The 23,740-nt window shown below is 46.9% G+C and overlaps 1 protein-coding gene across 1 annotated transcript in view; it reads left to right on the top strand.

Moving 5' to 3' along the window:
* Positions 1-14,136: 14,136 nt before the first annotated feature.
* Positions 14,137-23,740, top strand: part of CACNG2 (calcium voltage-gated channel auxiliary subunit gamma 2) — a gene marked incomplete at both ends in the record, with an annotated part of 50,983 nt that continues 41,379 nt past the window's right edge. Inside the window, one exon of the mRNA XM_082279854.1 lies at positions 14,137-14,347. Coding sequence (XP_082135980.1) covers positions 14,137-14,347 — 211 coding nt within the window. The remainder of the gene's footprint in view (positions 14,348-23,740) is intronic.

The raw sequence follows: 23,740 nt of genomic DNA, 5'->3' as shown, positions 1-23,740 counted from the left end.
TATTGTGAGAGTTAATAGGAGTTTCAAAGCTGATCACAGTGTGGTCTGTTAAGTCTTAACAATGGAGTGGTCACTGCTGTTCATAATGAAGCATTAAATATACTGAAATGGGGCTGTCAAAACAGTTTCTTCTAGAGATTTGTTCATTTTAGAGACTTTAAAGTTAAGAAAGGACATCTTTTAAAAGACTGATCTGATAAATGACACCATTTGGACCAGGGTTATTTCTGATATAACTTTGGTGACTTAAAGAGCTGGATTTAGTCTTTTATGCCAATTGACTCCCCTGGGTAAGCTTCATTTCTTTATCCACTATACATCTTGGACCGATCTGACCTGATAGCAAAAGACACATGATGTTGTTGAAAATGAAATACTGCCTTGGGGCAGAAGGATAAACTGTGTGGCCTCCTGAGGTCCTCCCAGCAATGCTTTCTATAATTCTGTTAGATTAAGTGAGGAAAGAAGTAGCATGGAAAGCACAAAACAGGCTAAGTCATAAACTAGCAATTAAACTGGGAGCTGGGCTGGGCTGCAGCAGAAAATGTACAATCTATCCCAATTAAGAGCTGTATCTCAAGAGAAACTGGGAGCCTGACGCAGGTGCTGACAGCAGGGAAAACACTGCATTTCTGTTCTGGAGGCAGCAACTGCTTTCTACGGGTGCTTATGCAGATCTGGAGGGGTCCTTATGCAGCTCAAGGCTGTGCTCTGTTTTTAATAATTACCATATCTATGATGTTCAGGTGGCAATTGCTCTCAGTTGTGGTCTCATCTGCCTGCACAAACTCAGCAGTGTGATGGCAGATTATTTGCTAATAGCAAAAAGACATCCCTATTATTGACACCTGCATGATGGGACCCCTCTCTCCCCATGCATTCTCAGTCCTTTTCCTATCTCATATCCTCTCCTTGATGGACAATATCTACCTCTGCTTGCTCTTAACAAGTAAATTTTCCATTTTGCAGATGGTACTCTGTGGAACCTAGGGCTGAGGGACTTCTAGGACCTTCTGCAACAAAGGTGGAGTCAGAGCAGGAGCTCTTCAAAGGCCACGTTGGCCTCCACAACATCTCTTTTGGCCTAGGGGCACATCATCTCTCTACTTCTCGTGTCCTATTTCCTCCTCCTGCTCTCATTTTGCCTGGAGAGCAATGTCTTCTGTGCCAGTTGCCCTTGGCTCTGTTGACCCGGAACAACAATTCTTGGGGGAGGGAGAAAGAAGAGAGCTACTCAGTCTCGAGTCTTTTCAGGGCCCTTTAGCTGTTGTGACTCCCTGTCGAAGTCACCTCAGAGATGGGGATGTTGCTCAGTCTAGGGTGTAATTTCCTGGCTGGAGACCACCAGCTGAGTCCTGGCAGCCTCATCTCGCCTCTTCAGAGCTTGCTGCAGTGTAACTTTGTCAGACACTGGCTGTTCTCCTTCTAACTGGGAGTTTTGGTTGGGGTTTTTGATAGATTTTTTTTTTTTTTTACTCCTTGGAGGTCTTTCTCTCATTTTTCTGTCATGGCTTCACATATTTCCTCCCCTAGAGCTGTTTGTCAAGAGAAGCTTAGAATTGCTCCTTTTCCTGGTCTCTGAGATTTAATCTGGCAATGTTTAAAAGGGAGATGTGACAGACCCTACATGTCAAGCTGGGGTCAGGGATGGGGTCAGTTTGATGAGTTTCCCTCCAGCCAGATATACATCAGTTGGAGATATGTGGAGCCTGTAATCTTTCTGCACAAGTACTAGAAAAATAGACAATGTGAGGGCTGCAAGTTAGGGACTGTGAGGAAAAAGGTGTAAAGGCAGAAGCAATTGACTTCTGTGTCCCTAACAGGGGAAATGCAGGACCAGTAGGGGAACAGGAATATGTAGGACATACGTAGGCCTATATTCCTTCATGAAGAGCCCAAAAGACTTGCTGAGGCAGATTGGGAGGGTGGGATTTTGGGATGGGAAGACCTAAGGCTTTTCCTGTCTTTTAGAATGCTGTATGGAAATGAAGTGGGAGGAAAAGTAATTTTTGCATGAGCTACTGAGGGAAAATGAGGATACAGGGCAGACTTTGCAGGTGGAAGGGCAGGTGGTAAGAATAAAAAACTGAAAGAAGATTTTCAGGGCCAAGCTCTCAAGGCCAAGAGCAGACAGGGGGGTTCAGAGCCATGATGAGGAAGGTCACCGGTAGCCATCAGTTTAGGCTGAAGATGTAGGGCCTGCATTAGAACAAGGCAGGAAGAGTTAAAGTCTGTGTGACAGGGTTGACACTGGGATTTGAAAGGGCAATAGCAAGAATCCAGAATGATAAACCTAGGAATAGTGTGGGGAGATAAGAACAGCAAGCTGTGATGCTGTGAGCAGCAGTGGCTGGAGACAGCGCATCCAGGTGAGACCAGAAAAAATAGAGTAGCTATGCTAAGGGCACTATCAGACTATCAGGGTGGAAGAGTGTGAAGAGATGTTGGAAATTCATATTTGAGTACAGCTCTTCTGAGGGAACTTCTGAGTGGAGGGAAATAGATATCTACAGTTGGTACCTGTACATCTTCATAAACACATTTAAACCACAAATTAATTCAGCACTATGTCCGCTATCTCTATTTCCTTTGCCAGAAAGTGCCCCAGCCTTTCTGCTTAAACCTTTTTTTGGGGAGGGGGGATGGGGGGAGTAGGGAACAACACATACATTTATGCCTAATTGTGATGCTGCATCATGAATATATTCAGGGAATGGAAAGAGAAACCTGCACCTCACTTGACCAAGCAGAAATGCCCACAACTTGAGCATCAATATCTCGCAACAGAAATTTCATGATCAGTTCATACAGCAGAAGGAATGGAAGGAATATTTTCTGTGTTGGTTTGCCTTCCCTGCTTTTGATAATTCATTTTGATTCCTGTGAGGTGTTGCTCTCTCTAACAGTTTTGTGTGGCCATTGTGGGCCATATTTAGGACTTTGTTTCTGTGATGTTGGGTGGCTTCAGTTTGAGGATTGTAAAACTGGAAGTGTTGAGTTTCAGGTTACAGTTGAAGCATAAGGCATAAAATCAGCTTGTAGGCAAAGCAGAACAGAGTGTCTAGGAAAGATGTCTTGCAGGGTTAAGATAATGCGTTTCAGTGCTGTTGTCAGCAGAGAGAGGCTGCAATTAATGTGAAAATGTTAGATGAGGAAGGAATGCTGGTGGGTTTGGAAAGGGTAACAAGTATGGGTTTCTTCTAACAGGTAAATGCAGAAGAACGAATGCTGCAAGGCTCTGGATGGAGGTATCTGGGGAGGTAGTGGAGGAGGTAAAGGAGCATTCTTGGACAGTGTCATGGAACTGGATAAGAGCAGGAGGATGGTTCTGGTATGAGCAAAAGCAGAGTAGTGCAAACCCTGCCCTCTGGTTTCTGTACCTTTTTATGTATGGGGCTATTTCACTTAAGCAGAACATGTCGTTGCTCTTGATGGCCCTCACAGCTAAGATTGCCAGTAGGTTGGCTTTCCTTCTTCACTGAGGTAGACATGATCCCTGAATGCCATCTTGGTCCACAGCTATTTTGATACTTGATTCCTCTTCCGTGTCCATGCCTCTTGCCTTTTCCCTCCTGTCTCTGCAAGTGGAGGTGTTATATGTCCCCACAATTCTGCTACACCTCCCCATGTATCAGCCCTCCCCATGACCTTAAGACTGCTTAGTTCCTCCCATGTACTTTGCTTTCCAGGATGGTAAGCTGTGGTCAGAAAAATAGCCACTGCTCATTCTATCCACTGCCACCCTCTCCTACCCCTCTCCTCTCCATCTGGTACTAGGGAAGAGCTTGTGCTGTGTTCAGCTGGCTAGTTCTGGCACAAAGCTAGACTGGTATAGGAGCGAGAGGGCTGTGCCCATGTCGGATGTATGTCTCTGTGCGGGTGAGGAGCGTCCGAGGCAGGCACCCTTTCCTCCTTTTATCAGACTGCGCTCATTTATTATACCATCTGTTTTCCCAGTGCTGGAGATGATGCTGGGGATATGTGACTTGGGGCACTCAGGCAGAAACTGGCCTGCACAAGGCCGGCCATGTGTTTGCCTCCTAGCAATGCAGCGGTCAGCAGCAAATTCTTTGCTGCTGCCTCCTCTCAGTATGGGAGAGAGCAAGTGTGGGCCTGGGTGTGTAGGAGGCACAAAGAGATGAAATGTGGCAGGGGGAGAAGGGGAGAGAGAGACGCTGGGGTACATATGTATCAGCTGGAGAGAACTGGGGGGAGGAGGGACAGACAGATGGGCAGAGTTGGGGAGAAGGAAGAAGAATGGATTGAAGAGAAGGAAAAACATAAGGAACTGTGCAGGGAGAGACAAAGAAACAGACTGGCTGGGGGGCAGCACGAGAAAGGCTGTGAAAGAAGGAAAGACAGGCAGATCTGGCAGGGTTGTGGTGTGGAAATCAATGGATTGACTGTGGGAGAGAGATGTGTGCCAGCCAGGTACTACACTCATAGGTAAGTGGATAACTACAGAGGTGGAGATAAATTTAGTATGTGTATGTTTATATAGGCCTGTGTAAGGGTGAGCTGAATGAATGAGAGTGAGGAAGAGGAGCTATAAGGAAAGGGGAGAGTGAAAGCAGAGCAACAAAAGAACAAGGCTAGATAGAGGTGAATCCTTGGAGAGCAAACAAGAGCTGGCATCAGTGGGGAGGAAGGGATTTATTTGTATGAAAAGAAGGGAGACTAACAGCACTCATATGTTTGGGGCTGCGGTTTTCTTACTGGAACCTGAGAGGACACAGGGCAGACATCAGAGCACAATTCCCCAGTACTAAACAGAGGCATTTTTATACATGCAAGGGCTCACTGCCACTGCACAGAGAGACCCAGTGGACCCAGGAATGTAAATGCCACTATGCTAGTGCAGACTGTTTCCTGCCTGCTGACCTGCAATGTGTACTCGAGCGTTTGCAACCTGTGGACTGCCTATTTCAAGCGTACCTGCTTAACTATTAGAAGCTGTTTAAGATGGCAGCTCAGGTATTTATTTATCCCCCTTTCCCTTCCCTCTTGCCCTTTTCCTCACAGTGTACTCACAATAGAAAAGGAGACATTAAAAAGTAGTACTCAGATTCACAGGCACCTTCTTATTTCTTCTGCCTTGTTTCATAGACACCACTTTGCTTTGCTGCCTAACTTGACCTCCCCCTCTTCCCTTTGACCATTTCTTTTCTCTTCTTTCCTCTGCTATTTTATCTACTTTTTTCCCTCTTCCTTCAATTTTCTATAATTTGAAGTTTTTTATTGTCCCTATAACTCCATTCCCCTTTCTCTATTGTGTTCTAGACTAGGAGCCTTGTTTCTTTCCTTCTGCTCCTTTTCTCTCTCCCCAATTCCTCCATCTCCTTCTGTCTGTGCCTGTCTGCCTGCTTTCTCTCACTCACTGTCTGTCTCTCTTGAACTGGGTTGTGAATTCTGTTGGCATCAGAGTGGGACAAACTGTAAAACCAAGGTTCCCGGAGGGCCAGGTTGTGATCATTTTATTTTTACAATGTCCTTGGATGTGTAAAGGTGTTTGTTTGAGGGGGAGGAGCAGTGCATGTGCTCCATGCGGGAGAAGAGAGAGGAGTGCAGGCCAGAACAAATGAAGCTTATAACCAATATAGGTCAGTTGCAGAGAAGAGTCCCAATGGTCTGTGAAATAGAGAAGTGTTTTGTCATTTCAGACTGGCTAGTGGAAAGATGGCAAATGAATAGTTTTATCTAACAGATGCAGGAAAAGCGTCCTGTCAGAGAATGCAGTAGTGGTGAGCATGGGAGGAGGACCAGCTCTGCACAGGGGATTGCTCATCTCCCAGCCACCCCCATAACCCAGGGAAAGAACAGCCTTTCTCCTGTTGCGAGCTGCCTACTTCTGAGCATGTTCCCATGTCTCTGCTATGGACTGCAGAGCATGGCTGAGAGATGCTTCCCTGTGTCCTCTGCCAGACTTGCTCGCCGTGTCAAAGAGGACAACAACCGAGCAAACAGATTAGAGAAGCACAAAGGAGAACCATAACCTCACACCCTTGGAGGATGGGCTGGAGTGCTTGGTGAGCCTCTGCTGGGGTAAGTGCTCCCAAAGAGACCCACACAGTGGCAGAAAGGCATCATCAAGGCCCTGAGCTTAGGCTGGTGAAGCTGTATGAGCCAAGCGCACTGCTGGGAATTGTTTTGCTCTTCAGTAGGCTACTCACTTCCCATGATTTGCCACCATATGAGAAAACCCTGCTTCCTGATCATTCCCAAAAATTTTCAAAAGTGGTCAGTAGCTGCAGTGAACGACTATGTCAGATACTGATGAACCCAGCATTTGGCCTTGGGAATTTTGATTTAATTTCTATTAAGAAATTCGTTGGTTTATGACATCAAAGCTATTCTGTTAAAATGACATTAAAACATCAAAACAGAAATCCAGATTTTTAGAGATGTTTGGAGCCCCTGCATCTCTCTAAATTCGATGTGAGATGCTGACTGCTTAGCACAACTGAAAATCAGGACAGTTCCTCGGTGTCTAAACATGGAGTTAGAAGCCTAAATAGATGTATGTGTTTTGCTTACTTTTTTAAAGGAGGCCTTTATTCCCGAGGCAGAGAATACCACCTCTCGACAATTTCTATCCATGGAATACTCTTCTGTGCATCACCATAATGCTCTAGTCTAGCATCTGACTGGCTTAATCTGATGTGTTTAACCTACTTCCTCTATAGGAATTCACTTGGGGGATCCTAAACCATTACAATGGTAATGTGAAAATAAATCCTAGGAATTAATACAATACAAGAGCTCTGTGGTCGCAATATATCAGCTGACTTGCTCTGAAACAGTGTCTCGGGTCCTCATGGGATACCTCCCCGACTATGTGGGACTACAGAAGTAAATCTTTCTCACATTGAAATTGGTAGCCTGTTACTGGCATCAGCTGGATACTGTGATTCTAAATTCTCTTAGAATGCCAGCTCACTGAACTGAATAGGTGCTGTGACATGTGCTTCTCTTGATTTGTCCCTCCGAAAATTCAGAGGGATGAAATAGCTTATCCTAGACACTAACCATTTCTCTTGCTTTTCTTGGGATGTTCCTTCAAGTATCCTTTTAACCCTGATATACCACTGAGTGTCAGAGAAGTTTAATGTCCAATATTCTTGCCCCAATACCCTAAGCTATCTGACAGAAGAAAAGCTCAGGGTATCCTAAAGATGAAAGTCTGCATAGCTGTCTTGCAGAAGGGTTACCTGTGTCAGTACCACCAGACCTAGGAGAGCAAGTCTGTCCGTGGAGGAAGCCCCAGTGATACCTCTGTGGCTGCAGAGGTCTGGATGGCAAAAGCTCATATTAGGGCTGGATTGTGGCTTTAAATGATGACACTGAATAGATGCGGCTGCACAAGATCCTCTTGTCTGTCCCCATCTGTGCCCTTTACACTGAAAGGAAGACTGATATCAGAGAATATCGATCAGTGTCAACACAAACCATCCTCACTGTAGGCCTCACCTTTACCTCAGCATTTATCATTGCACTGATGCTTCCAAGAAGATTCTGAAAGCCTTTAGAAAAAAGTAAGGCCTCTCTTTCTTGACTTACTCTTTGCGATTCTGTGATTGCTATGTTTACATGGAAACAGGCTTTTTTTTTCTTTAAGAACCAAACCATAGCCCATGTACATTTCCTCAGTGGAGTTTCATAAAACTGTTTGTCAAGAAATGATGAGTGCTTTTAATTTGGAGTTTCTGAAGTTGACCTGGAGAGACCACCCCTTCCATGAGAGACAAATCAGGAGTGAGAATCTAATCTAGTTACAGTCAGTAGATAAAAGGACAAAGGCTTTACTGGGGGCAACATAGTTACTGGTGCCCATATTCCAGGCACAATGGGCAGTGAGACCCATTGCCTCTCTGGTCCATTCTGGAGACCTTTCCCTGTGGCTTAGACCCTAGAACAGATTCTGATTACAAAACCTGTGCCAAAAACTTTTCATCAACTTTTTGTTGCCTGGAATATGCTTTCAGGGTTGGATGTATCTAGATGTCTGTGCCTGGCTTTGGATATGAATGGGAACTCAAAAGAGGATTTCCATGAAGGATCTGGGGATACAGCAGAGGAGAAACAATGGGTGTATGCTTGGGAATAAGTGGGTCTAAAGCTGGATTTCTATGTGCATGGTTAACATAGGGGTAAGGGAGTGTAGAGGCATGTATTTTACTTATATGCAAGATAGTCCAACATGAAGGTAGCCTGGGATTATAGATTAAGTGTAGAAAAATAGAAAAATGTGTGTTCTGGAGAGGATAAGTATGAGGCACAGCATCTGAGTGGGGAAGAGTGTCTTTAGTTTAGCATACTTATGTAAATACACAGGGATAGACGTGCTGGTGGGAGGGGGAATGTTCTCACAACTTATTTTCTCTGCTAGTCGGATTCGGTAAGTTTGTGTGTATATATATATACACATATGCATATATCCTCACTGAGGGTGCTTTACCAAATACTAGAATTCCAGCTAGAATGACTTGTTAGCAGCCTATCCTCTGTTAGAGCTAATGGGTTGCAGGTATTGATTTTTTTTCTATTTCTATTGATTAGGAGGCTGCTGTACATACAAACCTTAGCATAGCATGGAAAGAGAAAGGGAGGCAAAACAGTTCACATCCCAGCAACTCATCATGGCGGAAAATTCATCCTGGGAGTCTCAGTCTTCTCCAACTATCTCTTCCAAGTAGAGAAGGAAGTCGTTCCTTTTTTGCAGAAATCAACCACCAGAGCTCATGAGAGGACACTTTTTGTTTCCCAACCATCTTCAAATACATCATTCAATGGAAGAAAAGGTTGTGTGAGAAAAAGGAGTCTCACATGGAAAGCACAGGAGTGCTTCAAGCTTCAAGACTCAATCTGAAACAGTTATCTTGGGTACCCGTGAGCACCCAATTCATTCGTAACAGCATCCAGATTCCACTAAAATCAGCACAAACTCTTTCATTTTGGTGTGCTTTGTGATTATGTTCTGGATTTTTCAGTGCCTTAGTGCCTCCACAAACTAATGAACATCTTACTTTGTAAGACTGTTGTGAGGCTAAATGAACCATTGGTACAACATTTAGGTTGGAAGAGGACATAAGTGAGAAACTGAGGGACTTCTGTATGACAGCATTAGAACCTCATACTTGGAACCCCATACTGGTGGCCATCTTGTGATAGACAGGAGTCCGCTCCTGTCTATCACAAGAATTTTTTAATGCACTCTCAGGGCAGTACCCCCACCCATTTTGCATGGAAATCTGCTCATTTTAATTGATAGACCTCTATATCCTGTATCTCCCTTCTTTCTTACTTTCTGGTCACAGTGTTACACTAGAGATGACTTTGCTGTAGTATTGAATGTCTGATGTTTAGACTGTGTTGTTGATCTTCCAGTTATATGAACCTGAAGATAAGAAGAGAGGACCAGTGAGGCTTTTTCCATCACCATTTATCTCCCTGTGTCTATCATTTCCATCTCTAGCTCCTTCACCTGAGATTCTCTGGCCAAAACCACAAATCTTCTTTCCATGGCTTGCTAGTTTATTGAACTGGTCTAAGAAAACCAACAGCATGCACATATGATGCGAATAATGTTTCTTAAGTGCTTTGGGACCCTCAGCTTCGGATGTCAGTGATGACTGCTCTGATCACCCCATCTGCTTTTCTAACAATACAGATATGTGACTTTTTTCTTCTCCAGTGAAATATCTTATATTTTCATTCTTTTTATATATCATATCTCTTCCCTGCCCCACTGGCTTCCAGTTCTATGATCATCACCCTAACCCCAGTTTGTTTTTCCTAACATCTCCTCTGCTGGTGCATTTCCCTATTAACACCTCTGCTCTGCCTGCAAATACGGCTGCATCAACTCTATCTCTTTTACATCTCATTACAGCAGCTCCTTCTGAGCTGGCCTCCCCAGGATGAAGATTCCTAGATCAAATTTTTATACACTATCGCTGTTTGATTTTATCCTATGTGCCAAAGAACTCCACTGCAGCACTCAATCCACAAACACTATTCAGTCTCATTACCATCCCATGGAGTTGCTTCCGACTTTGTGCCCTTCATCTCGCTTCCTGCATCTTTCTCATGCCCCTTTCATTCCTACAGCACTGCCCCTTCTCTCCACAAATAGCAGCACTCTTGGTTTGCCATTGGAAGCAGACTTCCTGTGGCTCCCTGTCTCATCAGCTTCTCATTTCAAGTAATTTAAAATGTAATTTAAAATCTCTCTATTTCCTCCAGACTATTAATTTCTCTCTCCTTACTTTTCTATAGATGTCATTCTGTGTTGCGTTATTCAGAAGATGTGACTGTTGTAAAAATCTGCCACAGTGTTTTTATTCTGTATTCTTGTTTTGTATTACCATTTTTAATGATTCTTTGTAGGAAAGATGAAATCTCAGCACAGCATCTAACCACAGCACAAGCAGTCACACAGGACAGTCTGGCATTTGCATTGCCTTTGTTCCATTCTTCTCCTGTGGCATTTAGATCTGTAGAGGGATTCTTGTGGATGGTCTAAGAGTATATAAGTAGGGTAGCAGGAGGAGAATTATTTCTGGCAATTGGAAAGTGTGAGGCAGGAAGCCGTGTTTAGTTCTGATCCTGAGATGTGCTGAGTTCTCATAGGTCTCACTCCTTTTGCCACCCTGCAAACCTGGCCTTCTTATACTGGCAGTTTCTTTGGGGAGAACATGCCCTTCTCTTGTTGCTGTAGTACACTATTTGAGAGTACAGAGTAACTGAGGAGCCAACTTTTCTTGGAAGTATGAGGTCTGCAGATTTCCAGAGCGGTTTTCTTGTCCACACATGAGATGCTTGTGCCTGATGGATTTAAGTGCGAGAATAGCCAAATGAAGTTTTTTTCTTCTTCAGAATCTTTCAGGCCCCTGGCCCAGACTTTCTGTCTTCCTCTGAAGAATGAGAAGATTTGAATATTAGGGTTGGGTTGGAAAGGAACAACCACAAATACAAAAAGAAAATGCTCAGAATCCCAAGAATTACTTATTCTTCCCTTATGCCTTCCCTCTTCAAGGCCCCTTCCTTCTTTCAGGCAAAATGCAAGGGGAGGAGAGGCCTTCGGGTGATCTTCTCTAGCTTTCCCAACTAAGAGCCTCAGGGAACTTCCTCCTCAACACAGGCCATCCCTGTAAAGCCATAATCTCCCACCAGCTTAGGGGTGTTCTCCACATCTCTCTGCCTCTCAAATTCCTTTGCACCAAGGACAACAGTTCAGAGAGCCTGTCCACAAACTACCATCCTCCACATTCTTGCAGCAGGCTATACTCAGAGTACTAAAAATGCAGAGTACAATATGCACCTGCCCCCACGTTCATCACCAGCTGTTCAGCAGCTCCAAGGGTACAGAAAGAGCCCCCCTCCCCCCAGCTCCTAAGGCAGAGGGCAAGGCTGGAAATCCCCCAGATGAACTAGGTACTGTGTTTGTCCACAAAAAATATTTCAGTGGTCTCAACCTGCACTGTCTCCTATCACCTCTTCCTCTTTCTGCCTTCCCCGGGGCCTTTTCTGCCTGCTGATGGTGCTTTGCGTATGGCTGATGTGGGACACCAAGAGTGCTTGCTGGTAAATGCCTCTGCCTCAGTCTCAGCTATGAGGGAAGCCTGGATTGTGCCCTCCAAATGGGGGAAATGATCAAGGGTCTGTAGGGCAGCCAGTGGCCCCCTGGCTGCTTGCTATAGAGCCCTTCATGTCCATCAGTCCTGGGACAGATTGTCCTGGAATGGCAGTCCCAGTCTGCACCCAGAGAGTGAGTAGGGAGAAGAGATAACTGGAGTTATGAAATTGCAGCATGGCTGAAGCCCTCCAACTGGTTCAACTTCCCAGCACCCTCTTCCCCCAGCGCTGCTCCCCCGCATAGAACAGCAGTGAACCTAAAGCAGATCTTCTGGTCTCATTTTTCAGTGAACAATGAATCTGATCAGAGAGAAACAAAATCGGTAGCATCAAGAATTAGATGATTTCTTTTCTTCATGATTGTTGCATTAATGAGCAGCTACATGTATAGAACCAGGAGGTGACTAATGTAATTAACCTGGTGTAATGATACTGCTGAGGAAGAGAGAGAGGATTATGACATACTTAGATGTCAGTATTGCACAATTTTGTATGTGCTCCCTGTACTATCAGGTTGTGTCTGACACAGAAAACTTAAGAAGTGATAGATTTCAGTCTGCATCCATTCAGCTCATGCATCTTTCTGTGTAAAATGAGGATGTGAAAGGTGGATTGCTTTCCCAGGGTTGAGGGGGTGGAGGTATTCAATTTTGGTGGTTCCTGTCCTTAACAAAATGATACTAATTATCATAAATCGTCCTTTCTCATGAAGAATCTTCCCAAAATGTCTGCTTCTTGGAGCAGGCATTGGGATTTTGCCGAAAGCTCTAAAGACAAAGTAAGAACACAGGGATCCACACAACACTGGTCAGGGGGAGGCAGAGGGATGGAAAACGAGCAACACCAAGCTATATGCAACTTGCAGCAAACCCGAGAAGAGTGAAGATCAAGCACTTAAAAATCGTAACACCAGCAATAAGAGCAGAAATACATGCTTGTTTTTTAAATTACCCTTCCACGTTACATTTCAACCCCTCCTGGGGAGAGAAACGGCTGACTGAAGTTTTGTGCGGGTCTAACTGCGGTGTGCGGGTCGCACTCCCAGCTCCGGGCACCCACGACGGAGATACGAAGGAGGCTGAGCTGGGGGGCGGCGGTGGGGCGGGAAAGGCGGTAAGCGGGGGAGCGCCCCAGCTCCGTCTTCCCCTGGGTTCCGCGGCGGCCCCGGGGGAGCGACCCTTGCCGGTGCCGGCAGCGGCGGGCGAGGCGCAGGGCGGGGGCAGGCTGCCCCCCCGCCCCTCGCTGCCTGCCTGCTGCCTGTGTGTGCCCGCGCAGAGCGGAGCGGGGCGGAGGAGGAGGGCGGCTGCCGCCCGCGGATGCTGGGGCGCGGGCGGCGCGGACAGGGCGGGCGGCGCGGGCAGGGAGCTGTCCTTCAGCACCGCGGGCCGCGGAGCGCTCCGCCCGCACCGCCGCCCGGGGAGCTGTCCTGCAGCACCGCCGGCCCGGGAGCGCTCCGCCCGCCCCGCCGCCCGGGGAGCTGTCCTGCAGCACCGCCGGCCAGCGCCGACACCGACACCAACGCCGCCGCCGCCGCCGCCGCCGCGGGGGAGCCGTCCAGCGCCACGCCGCCGCCGCCGCCGCCGCCTTGATGCAGTAGCGGGGCCCGGGAGTCGCCGGGGGCCGCCGCGGGGCAGGGGGTGCCGCAGCCGGGCTCCGCTCCGCGCCCCCCGCCCGGAGGGGCGCCGCGCCTGTTCCCCTCCTCCCCCTCCCCAACCCCCCACCCCAGGAGCCCCCCTCTCTCCTCGCCCACCTCCGCCGGGAGCGAGCGCCGCGGCTGTGCGGAAAAGCCATGGGAGGCAAGACCTCGGCACCTGTTCAGCTGAAATCAAGGGCTTACAGTATACTGGGCACTCTGGCTTGGTGGTAGGAGAGAGCAAAAGGAAGGAGAAGCGAGCAAGAAAAAGTGAGAGAGGATTGGAGCGACTGCCGCTGCCGGGAAAAAAAAAATAAAAACCCAAGGAAGATAACTGGGAAGGAAAAGGATTTTCATGGCGCAGGCTGCAGAGCTAAGCAAGAAGACTGAAGGTTGCATCTCTGCTCTTACAGTCTCTAACTGTCTAGGTCCAGATAATGAGAGATTGTGTTGAGGATGCTGCTGCTGCTCCCCTGTTCACTGTGGAAGCCATCTCCAAATTAGCCATTACATATGGAAACTGGAGACCAGAATTTTAGAAAAAGGGATTAAGGCGTCTCATTTTGGGGGGGGTTCTCTCTTTATTTGTTTGGTTTTTCTTGGTTCTTTTCTCTCTTTTTTTTTTCTTTTTCCTTTTTCCTTTTTTTATATTTCAACCAGAACGTTTCCGATTTAAAAGGCAAGCCTCTTCCCGTGTGGTCTTTCTAATTTACACTCTTTTCCGTGGGCTTTCTTACCTCCCTTTTTTGATATCTATCTCTCTCTCTATACCCATTATATTATTAGTCGGAATTATTATTCTTTTATTTTATTAAACACACACACCCCAAGAATCAGAAGGCGGTTGGGTATTTGTATAATGAAGAATTATGGGGCTCTTTGACAGAGGTGTTCAGATGCTTTTAACCACCGTTGGTGCTTTCGCTGCCTTCAGCCTGATGACCATAGCTGTGGGGACCGACTACTGGCTTTACTCCAGAGGGGTTTGCAAGACTAAAACTGTCAGTGAGAACGAAACCAGCAAAAAGAACGAGGAAGTCATGACCCATTCTGGATTATGGAGAACCTGCTGCCTGGAAGGTATTTGATTCTGGACCTCCACACCCCCCCCCCCCCCCCCACCCCTTCCTCTCCCACCACCCCACATTTCTCCCTCCTCCCCCCAGTAAATCCCTCCACATTCCACCATTTTCTCACTTCATTCCTTTCACTGTGGATTGAGAGTGGTGGGCTCAGTTACTCAGGACACAGAGGCAAGAAGACAGGCAAAACATTCACTGTTCCATTCCCTTCTCCCTTCTTCTTTCCCACCCTCCCCCCTCCCACCTTCCCCAAAAATTCACTTCCTCTCTCCAACTGGAATAATGTGTATGTTACAAAACCACCGAGAGATCCTTTCAAAAAGCAACTGTGCAGTCTGCCTGTCTTCATCTTGTTTGTATTGCCTGGGTAAGCAATGCCAAAATGCTGTGTTATTGCTGTGCTCTAGCTGCAACCAGAGAGTGAAATAATTGCTCTCTTTGCAAATGGCTTATTTGCAAAGACAAGACTGTGAGTGAGGGGCTATGTGGGGAGGAGGTGATTGCAAAGCACTTTGAATGTGTAGAATGCAATTATTAGTTCACTTTAGGAAGGAAAAAGAGAGAAAGAGAAGCAACCCTGTTACATCCAAAATGTCTCATGCAGAATGATACCAGTCATCTCAAACAGAGTTCAGAGCATTTTGTAATGTCTGTAAGCAACCACATCTCACTGGGCTGGGTGCAGAGGGGTCTAGTTGGCTGCTGATTGGTTTGGGGCTGGGATTTTTCCCCAGTTTGTTTGTTGTTGGGGGGGGATTTGCTTGGCTTCTTTTTTTTTTTTTTTTTTTTTTTTTTTTAAGGTTTATGGTAAAGGCTTAAAATAAACAACTCTCTGAATGGAGAAATCAGCCTAAGTCTGATGTGGTGAAACTGAATAGCAACTCAGTGACATGTCTGATGACAGAAGAGACACCACTGCAGCCAACTTCTGGAATCAGACGTTCTAAAGGGAGGGGGAAAGAAAAGAGGGGCCAGTGATTCGCTTTTAAATATGTGTTGCTGAGTCCTGCTATTGGCGTACGTGTGGGCTGGGGAGGTGGTCTTCAGCCTGTGCTGGAGGGAGAGGGGCAACCGATGTAAATGCGTGGTTTATGTTACACACGTAGTGAGAAGGAGAGAGTGAGAGCACAGGAGCACACATTCCAGCCCATTGTGAAAGCCCTGTTTGTGAATCAGCTCCCAGCTGGACGGTGGGCTGCCAGGGGTTCATGGGCATCCAGGGACAAGATCAGTGTCTGCCGGTGTCCACGGGAGCTGGGTGTGCCTGGAGCTCCCTGTCAGGAGAGAACGGCAAGTGGGTACCGCAGAACTGATTTTCTTAACCCGGCACTGGGAGATGGAAGGCAGGGGGAAGGGGGAAATAAACTATGTATGTTTTGATGTCTCTCACCAAAGAAAGCTAAAGCTGCTGTTTGGAAATGGTTGTGTCCAGGAAGAAGCGTGAATTTCCCCCCCGTTCTTGGTGCAAACGGTTGAGTGATGGCTGGACATGTTTTGAATAGCTAAGTGACTTCATTGAGCGATGGTCTATTTGACGCATACTGCATTTAGTGCCCTTTGTCAACCCAAACTGCTGCCTTTTAACATATCCTGCAGAGGAGCTCTATGCTGAATACTATATGCTGTATCCACGCCAGAAAATCAATAGCAGTAAATTAATGGGGGATGTTTTAAACACACTTGCTCACACACACGCACAGATTTCCTGCAAATAGATAAATACATAGAGGTATATATTAATAAAAAATGAAAAGCCTTTCACACAGATATTCATTACAACCAGGGAAGGAGACATCTCCTTAATTAAAAATTAATGAGAGAGAGAAGGGGAAAAAAAAAAAAAGCCCAAATGCAAAGCCATGCAGGGAAGAGAGGCTGCGGGGATGAACTCCCTTCCTGAGCCATGTCCCCAAGCTGGAGGGCGGAGGGAGGCTGGGGTGGAGGTAGAAGGTATGAGGACCCCAGCCAGGAGAGGCAGTGAATTCAGATCATGTCTATCTGCCCACAGAGCCGTACCCAGAGGGACGCGGTCTGAGGGGGAGGAGGAAGGGGCGGGTGAGGTTTGTCAGATTGGAGAAGCTCGGGGCTCCTTCTCCTTTACATCTGACAGGACCCCACAGGCACTGTTGAGAAGTGGCTTGCATGGCAAAAGAATGTGCCAGGATGCTTCCAATTAAAAGCTCTGAAGTGCCCCCAGCCCCCACAATGTTGTGCTGCCAGCCCAGGTCCTCTGCTCTCCCTGCTGATGCTCTCCAGTGGGCTTAAAATCATAGCCCTGCGTGAAGGGTGTGAAATGCAGCCTGAGCACAACCTGCACGGCCCTGGCAGGGTGCTCTCACTCACCCCACACACGTGAGGGTTGGGCTGGCCCAATCCCCCAGCTCCCAAATGCTGGGCAGCAGCAGCAAGTGGGGTAGGAGGATGCAATGCACCACAGGGAAGTCAAGCCCAGCTCTGAGTCCCTCGCCTGAGGGCACAGGTTGCACTAAAACTTAGACAAAGAATTGGTTGCAAGAGCATCTCAGCAGAGGGCAAAACCATCCCCATGGGCACATGCTGTGCAGGCCCTGAGCATGGGTTTGCCTTGTGAGGTGGCACAGCATAGGTTTGGCACTGGCACTGATGGGATGCCTCCGCTTGGCTTCCCTCAACCCCACAGCCTGCATGAGGTGGTGGCTGGCACTCTCTTGGTCCCAGGACAGCACAGCCAAATATCCCCACCAGCCCTTGGATAGCAGGGTTCTTACTGTCATGTCTGATCACCTTAGGGGGGTTATCTTATTTCTTGTCAGAAGGAATCAGAAGAGTGTCCCTGGTTGATTCCCTCTCCCAGTGAAAGCTTCCTGCTCGTGAACAGGAGAGAGAAGGATGCAGCAAAGGCTCCTTTCCCCCATGATACATAGAGTGGGTAGATTTGTGGAGGAAAGGGCTTAGTCCCAGGAGGCTGTAAAAAGGACAAAAACCTTGGATCTGTTCACAGCCTGCCCACGGTGTGGCAGAGGCACCTGACAAAGGATGTGGGATAGACACTCCTCTGCCTGGGGTGGATGTCAGGGCGGGTCTATAGAGTGAGGAGAGGTAGTGAAGAGAAGGGCAGGAGGCTTTTTAACAAGAAAATAATCAAATAAGGAGTTCAAACTGCCATCTGCTACTGGTAGGAAGCCTCTGATGATGTTGCCTTCATTTCTGGAAACGTGGAGGAACACTGGCATTAGTCAACACTGTAGGCTGTCAGAGATGGTGGACACCTCATGTTCAAGTTATCCTGCTAAATTGTCTTTTCTCTTCTTGGACAAGGAGGCCTTTTTTTCCAGTAGGAAAAAAGGATGTGAGCACTTATCTTGGGCTGTATGCATAGGTATGTTGCGGTCAGAATTGCAAGCTCCTCTTGGAGAATTTGGTCCCCAGGCTCTCAATTTTTGGGTTTCCCTCTCTTCAGTCATTCTATTCCCTACAATGGACTGTCAGTCAGCATTTTCAGATCCTTGTATTACTTCAAAGAAGAGTGCCATTTGGGAAGTTACTCCTCTATTCGGATTTCTTTTCCCTCTTTCTTCTCTCCTACAGTGCACCCCTGCTCCATCGTGGGACTCAAGCAGACAGGTGGTGTCAGTTCACATTACTGCAGATCATGCTTCTGATTTTTTTCCTAATCCTCCTCAAGATGATTCTCTCTCAGACTTTGGGGTTGCCCAGATAGGTCTCTGGGCCATTCCAAAGTCTCTGCCCTTCAAGAAAAATGTTTTTTCTCAGCCCTTTAACTGTATAGGTAGAAAACACACACAAACAGCAAACAATTGAGATCTGCAAGCTCATGCCCCACATGGATGCTGCACCTCTTACAACTTTGAAATGGCTGCGGATCTTCCAGCCTAATTCCTTCTTGGCCCTGAATGTTTTAAAACTACTTTTTATTATGAGTGATGCCTTTTCTAATTCTTTCATTAGCTCCTGTAGATCTCCTACAGGATCTCAAAAAGTGAGGGACAATGCCTTATCAGGGTCTTATGAAGCAAGAAAATGAAATGTATTTTATATCTGTAGGTTATTGGTTTTGTCATGTTGTCATTATTATTAAGAAACGGATAGGTCTGGGAGGCTTTTATACTGAGAAGGCAGGAGAGAAGAGTCCAGGGCAGGCAGGCATGAGTGATGCGCATGGGGTTAGACATCCCTGTAGATCTGACTGGTGTGAAGGCAAGTAATTGAATGGATGTTGGTGGAGAAAATAATTCCTGCCTAGAGACCCTTCCCAAGGAGAATTAATGAGCTGATCTGTTCCCTTTCCAGCTTGTTATATCTGAACAGTGCATGAGAGCTAAGTGCAGATTCAGTGTTTGCGAAAATGAAGAGCTGACAGCAAAGTGAGGCAGGGCACAGGCAGTGGACAGGCTTCTGCCAGACGATTCTGGCGCTGCGTTGCTTCCTCTCACTGCCTTCTCCCACTGCTGTTTGTTCCTGGTGCACCTCTTTCCTTTCACATCCGTTTTACGTGTAGGGTTTTTTCCCTATTTTCCCTCTTACCTTTCATGATTTTCTTTCTTTCAGCCGTTGTTTCTGTCAACGACCCTAGTTTTGCTCTGCAGAATTGCCTGCCGTCCTAGTTCCAAGGATCCACAAACCCACCAGGGTTCTTTCCTCGCATCCTTGCTGACCTAATCCAGGGCCTTTTCTGAAAATTCAGTGGACATAGCAGTAGATTAAGTCAGGGTCTCCATGTCTTCACAGCTCAGGACCAGGAGCATCCTAGCCCAGCCATAAGATGCATCAGGAGGAAATGACCGGGCACAGAGCTGATTGCCGCTGGCATTGCATCTGCTGGGGAGAAAAAGGATTCAGAGCTGGACAGGCCTTGGGTGAAGAGGAAGACAAAGGATTTTAAAAAGTGGGGTGGCAGATGGTGAAGAAGAATTACTCAGGATCCCAGACTTGGGTGGGTTTGGTTCTCCTCTCAGCTTAAATTCACACCTGACTGAAGTCACTGAGAAGGCAGGGATTTGAGGGGCTGAGACCTGCAAGCTCAGCTCCTTTGTAAGATTTGACAAGGAAATGCTGTTCCTCACTAGTGAGTTGCCAGAACAGACTTTTAAATTGCTTTTAAATTATGAATCTTCCTGCTGACAGAGAAAGAGGAATGGGTTAATATTGTCCTGAAATGCACCAGAAATTGCCTTGCTGAAAAGAGTGAGAGTGAAATGCAGTGGGAGGGACATGGAGATGCAGTGTGGCAGCAGTAATGTATAAAGAAATTACACAGAGCTAGAACAAATGTCTCTTTGCCAGGGAGACCAGGAGCTATTCCTATCTAATGTTTCCCTTTTAACCCATCCCTTTCCCCATGCAGCCCTCTGAGCCCCCGTCTCACTTGGTTGCGGTTTGGTATGATCTAAGCAAGAGTTTTGGGGGAGGAGGACTGCTGAGGTTTGACAGCAGAATCTCCATATTTATTTAATTTAAAAGCAGTAGCGAGGAGGTTGCCGGGGGGAGCAGGGAACATTTCAGGCTCTCAGATGGCTCTGCCCCCTGCCCCTGTTTTAAGAGCAGATTCCCAATCAAGCATACCCGGTTTATCCCAGGGGGAGCCCTCGCTGCTCCATTCTGCGCTGCTTCTCCCTTCCATATTGCACTCGTTGTCAGGGGATGTGCTGCTGCCTTCCTTTCACGGGCACGAAACCTTCCCCCTTGAAGGGGGCTCTCCAGGAGGGAAGGGGGCTGCTCCTGGGGGAATGGGTTACAATGGGGCTCCTGCTCCATGTCCTCCCCCCCCCACAGCCCCCAACCCAAGGCAGCAGCCACCCAGCAGGGGAAACACAGAACGCAGAGCAGGTTAGGCATACGCAGAACGGAATGTAAATACAATACGCCTAAAAGTTATTTTTCTCTTGCCTGTATGACCCCAGCTTTTTCCTCACCCTCCATCTTTGACTCATTCTATCCATCTCCATTTCAATTTGTTCTCGTTTCCCTCCCCTGTTTTTCCTTTTTATTTTTCCCTTTCATCTTTATGTCTCTTCTGTGCTTTCTCTCAAAAGCATCTTCTCCTTCTTTATTTCTCCCTGTTTGTCTCCAAGTTCTCTGAGGCCCATCCCCCTTGCTCTTTCCTCTGTTATATTATCTTGTCCTTGCTCTTCTCTGTCCCCTTTGCTCCTGCTGTCACATCTCTCCTCTTTCCTCTTCTCCCGGCCATCATTTTCCCCTGGCTTTACCCCATCTTACATACAGTCATTCCCCCCAGCCAAAGGACCCCATTCTTTTGGAGCCGTGCTGCCTGTATGCTCTAAACAAACACTTTTCCAACCTCTTTCTGGCTGTCCCCCTCCTCCTTTCTTCAGCCAGTGCCCCCTCCTCAAAGCAGTGTATGACACCAGTTGCTGTCGCTATCTCCTCTTACCCCTATGGCAGCTCAGCTACCTCTGAGGGGGGTGAGACCCGAGCCCCTCCCTCTGCTCCCCTCATTTCTCACTGCCTGTGGTCAAGCCAACCTCCCTCCACTTTGCTGCCTCCAACCTTCCATGGCCGGAGGGCTCACTGGCAGCTCAGCTGATGAGCTGGCTCATCTGCGTGCAGCCAGCAACTGGGCTGGAAGGAGCTCGTGGCAGCCCTAAATGCTCTCCCTGGCAACCCTCAGACATGGATCAGGCCAGGGTCCAAGTGGAGAATAAGGGTCTCTGAAGCCATAACCCTGGGGCAGTTGTTGTGCACTACAGTGAAGGATCTCTGGTTATCGGGGAGAAGAGTGTCAGCGAGCAGTCGTCCTTTTTGAACTGTTTTCAGGGGAATGGTTTTCTCTGAGATTCTCAGGAATACCTAAGGTGGGGAGGTGAATGGGTCTGGAGGCTCCAAGCCCCATGGTTGCCTGAATGAACCTCAGTGAGGAGGGGCAGAGGGTATCACTGGCTGGTGAGAAAAGGGGGACTGTGCACCATGCAGGGCTCTACATGAACCGTGGTGACTCACGGGGTGCCGAAATGGGGACACTGCTGTTAATGGTCTATTGCAGCACATGTCTGCAGACAGAAAACCCACCACCAGCAAGTCCCCAGGCATAAGGAGTAGAGCAAAGAAGATAGCAGAGAGTGCAGGAGCAAGGGCCATCCAAGGGTGGGGTGCTGCAAAGAATAGGGTTCATAAAAGGGGGACAGGGACAAGGAAGAGTAGGAAAGACTGTGTGCATGAAAGCTAGGCATGTCTGCCTGGAAAAGGAGGTGAATGAGAGGGAAAGCGATTGGATTGTGTTGAATAATGAATGGGCTAGAGAAGGTGGATCAGTAGCTCTTGATTTCCCCATTTTGTAACACACAGACAAGAGGACCTGACATGAGTCACCGGAGACCCAGTTAAAGCTTTCTCATTTGATGCATATCAGGGCTGTGGAGCTCATTGCCACTGGAGCTCTCATGGCCAAGATTTTAACAACATTTAGCAAGCAAGTGGGCATTTACGACAGAGTTCACGAAAATTAAGCATCCTCCTAATGGATGTGAACAGCATTTTGGGTGTTCTGTAATTCAGCAATTAAGTCAGTCGCCATAAAAACTAGGATAACATTTCACAAGGGCAGTCTATCCCCTATCTGACTGCCATGTGGTTCTTGCCTCTTCCCTGAAACATTTGTCAGGGATTAAACAGAGCTCAGAGTTACTTTGTCTGGCATTTCTTTTGTTTCTAGATGCTATGCTGTGCAGTTGCAATGTAAGATGCAAACTAGGCCTGCATTTCTGCTGATGTCAATGACTGCCCTAATTTGACAAATTAACAGTGAGTTTAGGTATTTCTATCATATTTTTCTAGGAAGTATCTGGGATAGAAAGCAATTAAGAGCATATGGAATTAAGTGGAGTCCTTTTTCTTCACACCCCAGGGTATAAAGTAAGTAGTTGGCAATGAAGGTGCTATATATGTGCAAAGAATTATTATTGTTGAAGTCCCTGCTTCCCAGAAAGCAATAGGCTTTGGGTCTCTTTGATGCTATCACGACTAAATTAGAAACGAGGTTGTCTCTTTTCTCTTGTATCTCTGGAAATGATTACTGCACTGGCATCTGATGACGTACAGTACTGTAGTGTTTCTATGCACAAGAGATGGAGGCCCAGTTCTCCCCTCGTGTGCACTGATGTAACCTCGGTGACTCGGATGGAGCTGCTAACACTGCCCGTGTAGGCAAGGGGAGAGCGAGGCTGAGGAAGGGCTGTGCGTGCTTTAAACAGCCATGCCCCCAAGGTCACTGCGTGTCCCCGCTCCACCAGTGACGTACCCAACAAACCAGGGGCTAAATTCACTTCTAGTATGAGTGGGTGAGACAGCCCCAAAGTTAATGAGATTCTGCAGTTATTTATGCCAGCTGTTCACCACGGCCAGCAGTTCCTTTTCAAACTATTCCCATTTTCATCATCTTTCACCCTCATTAGAAAAATTCAACTTGGCTGCCCTTCCTGTGGGGCAAAGATTCTCATACAGACTCCTCACCTTGGATGGGTGAGTGTGTAAAATGGCAGAGGTGACCATGAACTTGCCGGCATTCACCTTTCCCTTTCTCTTCTTTCTGCATTTCTATCTTTATTTGAATCTCTTTTTTATTGACTGTTTTCTGCCTCCCAGCCCCATTTATTCTCCTTGTGTTACAGAAAAGTTCTTCCATAAAATTCCAAACTACACAATCAGAGTCTTCATATCAAGCCCTGCAGAATAGGTGAAATCCCCTTCTGTTTCTGTGGCACAGGCGACTAAAGTATTTATACTAGCTTCCTATCAAATCTATAACTCCCCAGAGAAGCATAGGGACTTTATCCTGCACTTCCTATTCCCCCAGAGCATACACTCCTATCTGCTAGCTGTGGAAAACAGAAAATGAGGATGGTATACAAAAACTTGAGAATGCAATGTCATCCTATTCATGGGTAGGGATTTTTCTGATGTGTGTTTTTGCTAGAAGCAAGCAAGTATAAATTTCTGATTTAGCTTGTTGTATAAAGAATACATTCTGTCAAATAAAGAATAACACTATCCACCTCCGTTCCTTGGATTTTCTATCCCTTTCTGATTTTTCTCTTCCTATTTCTCAGTTTTCATTCTCCTTCTGAACATGATTTTTTTTTAGTGCCTGTTTTATTTTTCTCCTCCCACTCCTTCATAACAACGTTTCATTCTTAAATTTGCTATCACTCAGAGAACTTCTCTCTTTCTTCAGGTCTTGTTTATATCACCAGTGTAGCTGCAGTGAGATGGATCATGCTTGAACACTGAATATTTCCCAGGTTTAAGGTTGTGTCCATTCAGTATCACAGACCACTGTGAATCAAACGACTTTTCATCCAACCCTGTTTGCTGACTTCTGCAACCTTACTGTGACCTGTCCTTTGAAAACAGTAAATTTCTGAGAACCTGTTCCTGG

This window comes from Coloeus monedula (assembly GCF_965178545.1).
Source record: "Coloeus monedula genome assembly, chromosome: 4".
NCBI classification, from domain to species: domain Eukaryota; kingdom Metazoa; phylum Chordata; class Aves; order Passeriformes; family Corvidae; genus Coloeus; species Coloeus monedula.
Note: the sequence above shows the minus strand (reverse complement) of the source record. Positions and strands in the feature narration are given on the sequence as shown.